Source organism: Rhea pennata, chromosome 2 (genome assembly GCF_028389875.1).
Source record: "Rhea pennata isolate bPtePen1 chromosome 2, bPtePen1.pri, whole genome shotgun sequence".
In the NCBI taxonomy this organism is placed as follows: domain Eukaryota; kingdom Metazoa; phylum Chordata; class Aves; order Rheiformes; family Rheidae; genus Rhea; species Rhea pennata.
Genome location: NC_084664.1, coordinates 101,024,429 through 101,032,584, shown reverse-complemented (window position 1 = coordinate 101,032,584; position 8,156 = coordinate 101,024,429). Strand labels below are relative to the sequence as shown.

The following is an 8,156-nucleotide window of genomic DNA, read 5'->3' as shown; positions in this document are numbered from 1 at the left end:
TGTATGGGACAAAGTACACCACTGAGTACTCTGCAAAACTTCTACGCAACTTTTGCTACAATATCTGAAACATGATTGGTCATAACAACAGGAATTTGATCAAGTTTTGAACAACTGAACGAAGATCTTTAAACAGAAGATTTCTGTCAGCCATAGGCAAGAAAATTCAGTCTGGTGTTTCAGTAGGGTAAAACTTGATAATGAATTCAGTTTGAGCTTTACCAGGTACTAGTAAAGCTAAGAAAATCCAGCAATGTTTTCTCTTCCTTAACAGAAGTCACGAATGGGAAAATACCTCAGACTGTGGCCTCAGACTTCTAACTGCTAGATGCATCAAAGTGAAGCACATCAACCTCTCATACCTGGAAGACAAAATTGTCTTTAAGCTTACTACATAATGATTCTGATTAGTTTTGCTAGCTGGGGTAAGCACTTATGGGCCATTTAAAAAATATTTATATTAACTCTCTATGTCTAAAGAATCAAAATGAATGTTGGTTGAATGAATAATTTTGCCAAGAGTATTTTACATGAATATAAACCATGTATTCTCTGTTTCAATCTTTATACATAGCTTTAAAGGGCACAAAGAGTACCACAGAAGTAGCTCTTACTCTGCTGAACAATCTGACTGTAATGAATAGTGATGCTCATCTGAGATAGGAGAACACATAGAAAGGTTTAAACAATCTGACTCAAAATCTCTAACAGTACAAAGTCACACAATATGTTTCATTTCTGAAATGTTTAAAAAGCTACACTGGAATCTTTGGCTTAAATCCTACATTTTTTCATGGAGCTTATCAAGCTGGGAAGACACACAACACACACACAACAAAGTAATTTGCAATATAGATACCATTTACACAAGAGCAGACAATAATCAGAAAGTCTCTTCGTGGACTAGCAGCAAAGATTTAGGTTGTATATTGAAAATCTTTGATTTAGGCCAAGGTCAAGCAAGGTATCTTGAAACATGAGAACAGTCAACAAGAAAGTTCAAGAAAGTTACAATTAGCTTCCTGACTTGGAACCATATCCTTGTATCTCCTTTGGTCTGTACAAGTTATGCTGAACACACTCCAGATGTGGAGTTGTACAGCCATCTCCTTTGGTCTGTATAAGTTATGCTGAACATACTCCAGATGTGGAGTTGTACAGCCTTTCTAATCTAAGCTCCATACAGCACCTAACACCAACCATCAAGAAATACCTTTTTGCCATTTGTGTATACCAGGTAGCTGACCAGCAAGTGGCTTGGTTGGCTCACACCTACAGCATTAAAAGGTGCAAATAGCTCAGTATATCTCCAATACAAAAAAAAGTTTTCTTGCTTTGCCAAAAAAGTCAGATGTTTCAATATTATAAGCAAAATGCTCCCTACAGAGGAGGTTTAGCAACCTAATTTCTGACCTTCTGATGCATTTACGGAACTTAGTAGAGCTACCTCCACCTTTTTGTGTGGACATAGCATTCTTGGCTGAACAGCAAAAGAGGATCAGAGGTTGTAACACACAAAAAACACTTCAACATTTGATCTCATCACATTTCACAAATTCAGCGAGATCAAGATAGGAAACCTTCATATCTGTCAGGTAGCTAGTATAGGCCTAATACTGTGGGTATAGGTATTTAGCAAGTAACTCCTGGATAATTAATGAGCAAATCTGGCCGTAACTGCGCCGTACTACTGTGTAGGTTGTTAATTCTCAGTCCAGACAAGACACATATCCTAATCAGTTGTGGCTAGATTATTATACAGCACTTTGAAAAATGCAGACAGTTGTCCAAGTGACTACTCAGCACTTCTGCTACCCAGCTGCTAGATAGCACAGTCGTATATTGTTTTAGCAGTCACTAGGTTTTCAACATACCAAAATATTGCACATTTACGAAAGATTAAAGAGTGGATAGGGGGAGGAATTAGCATTTAAATGAAGGAATGATCAGGGCCACTGCCATGATCGTATGTTGCACCTACTGAAACGTTCAATCAACAGAAATCTTGGTTATATTTTCAGTAGGAAGAGGAAGTCAAATTCTCTGTTGTAATAGCAGAAAGTCAATTTGTGCCTCTCAGCTTTCCAACTCAAAGCTAATGGAATTGCGGTCATGCAACTGGAAATATTTGGAGAATATTTTGCTGCTTAGGAGTCTCCTTTCTAAAAGCGCTTCCCAAAACGTCATTATGATAAAAACGTTAAGTGACAGAAGCTCAAAAACTAACATAGATCAGATATTTTCATGACTATTCTACTTCCAAAATAATTTAAACTTGTTGAGGAAAGTAGGGATGATAAAATTAAAGGAACCTCAAACTTCCAAAACCATACTGCTGTCATAAGAATATTTAAACAATGCATAGACCCTGCTTTCAACAACTTTATTGGTTTAATAAATGTTGTACAAAATTAGTCTCTGAAACACTGTATAAACAAGTGTTACATTGTAATTACATTTTGTTTACCATATTTTAGCTTGAGGGGCAACTTATTCTTTTTCTGGAAAATAAGCATTCTCAAAATCTGAAATAGATACTGATTTTCAAAAGAAGCATGACAATATTCCTTGTCTCATACAAAGAGACAGAAATACAAGTCATGTAAATATCTTCTCCAGTTCATTTGAACTAGAAGGTGACACTATTACATTGACAAAGCTTACTTCTGCATTTCTATATTGCATAGCTGTAACTATTTACAAAGCAGTAAATTTACAACAGCAGTAGTACAACCAGAAGGATAAGTGTCTCAAAGGCTCAGCTGGTTAATACTTTCAACCCAGAGATACTTGGCTGGTAAGAGGTGAATTTTTGTCCCAGTACAAACACATGCATCAAAATTCTGATCAACACTTTCATGTTTTTCGTTCCTTGAAGAAGTCTGTTCCTTTCAGGTCTTCTGGCAGATAGTCCTGCTCTACGGGTTCCTTGTACATGGGGTTATATTTATAGCCTTTACCATAGCCCAAGTTCTTCATGAGCCTTGTTGGGGCATTTCTCAGGTGCAGTGGAACAGGCGGGAGGGGTCCTGTGTGCATTCTCAGGCATTCTTTGACATTGCTGTATGCCCTGTATACCTCTATGGACTTTGGTGCTCTGGCAAAATAGACTACACATTGTGCAAGAATGACCTGGAAACAAGAAAAATAAAATGTTAAATGACTTCTTTCAAGTTAGGAAAAGGGCTGCTGTCCAGCTTGTTTGTAAAGAACAGTATGACTGGGCTGGTGTTTTTAACTGACTCTCATCTGCTACTACAATATGAATACTATGATTTAACAACAATATAGCGTGTGATTTTGGCTCCTAGAGAAGAATGCCTAATTTAGAACATCAGAATATATGACTTTAATTATAACAGAAGGAAAATAAGACCGACAGAACAAAATGAAATTAGTTAAAATATCAAATTTAACAGCAAATATGCAGAAAATTATATTTTAAACTCAATATGTATTTCAAGAGCTATAAGAGCTGTTCTGCTTACTAGTCAGAGAAATAGCGTACTGAATGAATAAATAAATTTGTCTTTTTTGCAATCTCTGTTTCTTTTTATAATTACAACTCAACTTTGCAATTAACGGTGCTCTCAAACCAGTGAATGAATGAAGTCTTTACCTCACATTCTGGCATTCCAATAAAGTGACAACCTTGATAAGCAGCCACTGCTTGAGTTAAAGCCAAAGGATCTGCCAGCCCTGCACAAAGGGATTAGGTGAAAGCAGATTAAAGTCAGTTTGCTTTAGTCACCACCTGACTATTCTTTTCTTCTTGTAAGATATAAGGTTACCCGTGCACATTTTAAAGTAGCCTTTTTAGATGGTGGAACTTCAGTTATATTTTGTAGTGCATAAGATGTACTCCCTCCATCTGCAACCTTCTCCCTTCTGTCTCCCTAAAAAGGAAAAGTCTGAAAGTCAGATATGATTTTCAGACTGAATCTGTTGCCACATGGTGGCAGCCTGAGCAATAGCAGGTGGTATGATATTCATTTACTTTTTTGGAAGGGGAAATACTGTTATACAGACACAGCTCCCCCAGGTCTAACAACTCTTCAGCCACCATTTCTCCACTAAAAATATTGCATCTGATAGTTTAGATAAGTCAACTGAGATGCCTTACAATTAAGTAGCTATCAAGTCTGAAAACTGCAAGGCAGGGTAGGTATACATTTCAGTATTTTGTTTCTCTCATACCCAGAGAAGATTTTTTGCTTTTAAACACTAGCCTCTGGAAAACAGAAACCTAAGGCAGATCTTAAGTCACCATAATATTCCAGCACAAATGATTGCAATACCTACCAATATCTTCACTTGCAAACCTCACCAGCCTCCTTGCCACATAGAGTGGATCCTCACCACCTTCAAGCATTCGAGCAAGCCAGTAAAGGGAAGCATTTTCATCTGAACCTCTCATAGACTTATGCAGGGCAGAGATGCAATTGTAATGTTCTTCTCCTGTTTAGGAAGCGGAGAGTAGAGATACACAGTAAATACATCTAAAACAACAGAACGTACTTTACTAGAGCATAGTAAATAAACATAACAAGCTTTTTCAAATTCTTTTCGTGATCACAGTGTTCAAGAACATCTTAAACGCCTTCATATTTTGCCCTGTGGATCATTCCACTAAATACATAAGCATAACAGAGCAACAGTAGATAAAAAGGATGGTGTTTTTTCAAATGCTACAAGGGAAAAAACTTGCAATTTTCTGATCCTCTAATGACTTTTCCTTCCAAAAAAAGCCCCTGACATTTTAAACCATTAGGAAAAAGACCTTATGTAAGTATTTTTAACTGACAAACAGTAAGTTACAGATACATATAAACTAGTCAGGAAGCACTATTGCAAAAGGAAGTAGTGAACAGATCTATCACACTGATGACTGTTGTTTCTTGACATACAAATGCAATACTGAAAAGAAAACAGAAAAATTAGAGAAATCCAATTCCATACTAGTGGTATTTTAGAAAAATATTTCACATGAACTAAAACCTGCAAATAAAGTGTGAAGTAAATCAAACATGAGTTTGCTGTGCTGTACGGGGAAAAAGAGAAACAATTTTGCTGTGGATTTACAATGATGGCATATTATTTCCGGGGAAACAGAATCACATCACATAACCATTGCAACCTCCTATGAAATTGTGGGTTCTGTTGTGGACATCAGCACTTCTGGAAGGGTAGTGAAAACTTTAAGAAGTTTAAACAAAACCAAACCAAACCAAAAATCCCCAACCATCTGAAATGCAAGACTGCTAAATACGGGGATCAGAGGAATTAATAATTTCCAAGGAAATTTTCTTAATATTGAAGTTTAATATAAGATTAAATACTGACTCCGTGGAGAAAAAGTGCTACTCCACAGATCTTTTAGGTCTGCAGCTAAAAATAGAGGGGCAGAATTAAGAAAACTGAATGAGACCCTTCCTGCTTGCAAATCTTCTCCATGCAGGTGGCTGCATTTCTTTTAATCAAACTTGTAAGAGTACCTTGCTGAAATATTGTTTTTAAACTTTTCAAATAATCTGCTTTTTTATTTTTATAAAGTGCTTGGCATTCCTTGGACCACAGATAACTGTGTATTATAAAGGCAACTGGCTGCATACACAACCATGCATTGTATTTGTCTTCCTCCTACGGCCAAAAGGATTTAGAGCCCCAGGGCTACACCAGAACACGCTATTGTCATTTGCAGGCTCTGCATAACAAAAAGCCATGCAGATAAGTTTGAAAACCAAAGCCCCAAAACTGCTGCAACCGCTCCTTTGAAAGTCAGTAGGACTTTCAACCTTCAAGTCAGAAAGTGATCCCATCTTCCTCTGTTACAGTTAACACTGCAGTACAATCCTGTGGGGAATTCGAGTGTGATCTTCTGGAATATGCAGGCCTGCAGACTGCTATTTTTAATTGGACTCCACACACAAAGAGCTCCATGGTATGCAGTCATTATCACGCCAACATAAACAGCATGTCTGTGCTCCGTCATGACGCTTGGGTTCATAGCAATAAACCCAAGCAGCTGAACTCGCATCATCCTCTTGGAAGAGGCGTCTCTTGGTCTCTTAAAAGTAAAGATGGCCTTTAAATATCTTGACAGGTTGCACTTGCCCATCTTTTTTTGTTAAAGTGCTTTTATACACTCTTGGGGCTACTGGGACTTGTCATACTTGGAACCAGCTGGATAGACAGAAGGAAGCGAGCAGACAGGTTAGGTCTAGAGATACATATCTTTAAAGTATTCAGAGTATATGGCTTAGAAAGAGAACATACTTCTCCTTTTATTTCCCTCCTCACAATGTTAGTGTGGGTGACTGACTCATCTGTACAATAAAAGTAAATATACAACAGACTTGGTCTTCAAAAAAACTGTGGAATTGTACTTAAAATGAAGTTTCAATTAAAGGAAAAGAATACAGCTACATGCAAAGGGTTTATGTTTCTTTCTTCTTTGTATATTTCTTTTCTAAATATACAGTTTTGATATTTTCTCAGTCAGATGCCTAAAACGGCTAAAAAAAGTTTTAGACAACTCTTCCTTTAGATCTTTCTTTACTACCTCTGTCTCTCAGGCTGGTTAACCCAATTATAGATTTTGGCCTCAAGAATTTAGTTTAAGAGACAGACACATCCAAACTGATCTATCACTGCTGTTCTGGATCCTGGATGCCTCCTGAAATCAAAACTTTGAAGAATTCCTGGAATAAAAATACATTTGTTCTATAAGGTTCCCACATAGGCAAATACCTTTCCTAAGAGAATCAGGATTCTTTGCAAGAGGCTTGGGGGTGGATAGGATTTCTGAAGTGTCTAACGGACACTGACACATAAATCTTGTTGACATTCAGTTTTGTACCCCTGAATCTTTTAATGAAGAGTTTCCCTGCTGATTTATCTGAGCAGACGGTAATTTATCTAAAGTCTTACTAGTAATAGACAAGGAAAAGTCCTCATTCATTGACCATAATTAAAGTCTGGACTTCTTAAGCAGTAGGCAAAAATAAAACAATAGTCTCTATCTCCCATTATTTCCTATCTTAGCTAAAGTTAAACATCAACTACTCCTGGATAAAGACTAGAAGAAAGCCTTGGAAGAAAGAGTAGAGCAAAAACAGCATGGGTAAAGAAGAGTCTCTTTTAGGCCCAGCAGAAAACAACGAAGCTGGCACACAAACACAATGATATGAGACACGTTCTCTCTCCTCCTTTGTGTAAGAGGAAGGAACAGCTACCTGAAGATGTTTCCAGTTTATAGAAATAATAACTATCTATTCAGCTTAATATAGTCACACTTTTACCACAGCCAAAGTTACACTACTGCATAAACAATGAGATAAAACCCTGCAATTATTCTGATATTTATCTTTGCTATTTGCTACTAAAACAGCATTAACGCTAAGCCACAATACATAAGAAGAAAAGGAGACAGTACAACCCTATCTTAAAAATCCATTGTCCATCTATTGGATGTTCAAAGGATTTGCCGATCCTTTGTCCATCTGTTAACATTAATTGAATTCAGTTACTGTAGCGTTTTCTCTGAAAATCACAAAAGAGAACTGCAATTGAAAGCTAAAATACAACTAAAAAACTTATTTTCACTTACAGTATGCTGCTGTTATCATGATTAGACAGCATCATATCCCTTTATTTTGTGAGGCTAAACTACTTTATTGGAGGATTGTAGACTACATCACAAGGAACTGTTACTTACTCAAAAAGTTTCTGATAAAACATGCTACACGGTAGCCTGTATCCAGAAGCACTTAATACATGAGGCACCACTAGCTATCTCTAATGTGAACAGAAGAGGTCAAATAGGGTATAAGTTACTCTGCAGAAGACAGACATTTTGTAAAGTGACCTATGCAGGCAACCTACTACTCATACCTTCAAGAAAAACAGAATTCTCTCTAACACTCACCTCCGAAAAAGTTTGACAAAAAACCCTATCCAAAGCTGAAAGGATTTCTGTCAGAGCGAAGGGGAAGAACAAATGCTACCCAGACCAGCAGGCCTCAGGAAGAAGCACTCTGTGACACCTCTAACTGAGGGAACAGGCAGAAGGGACCTGGGAGCAATGGCCACAACACAGAGTCCTGCGTGTCAGCCACCACAAGGCGACAGCAAACACACACGAGAGCTTCCCAGAT

General features: G+C 37.4%; 1 protein-coding gene across 1 annotated transcript in view; it reads right to left on the bottom strand.

Annotated features, from left to right (window-relative positions):
* Positions 1-843: 843 nt before the first annotated feature.
* Positions 844-8,156, bottom strand: part of WRNIP1 (WRN helicase interacting protein 1) — a 28,475-nt gene continuing 21,162 nt past the window's right edge. The window contains exons 5-7 of the mRNA XM_062570044.1: positions 4,303-4,458; positions 3,620-3,699; positions 844-3,132 (exon numbers count right to left, since the gene is read on the bottom strand). Coding sequence (XP_062426028.1) covers positions 2,857-3,132; positions 3,620-3,699; positions 4,303-4,458 — 512 coding nt within the window. The 3' untranslated portion in view covers positions 844-2,856. The remainder of the gene's footprint in view (positions 3,133-3,619; positions 3,700-4,302; positions 4,459-8,156) is intronic.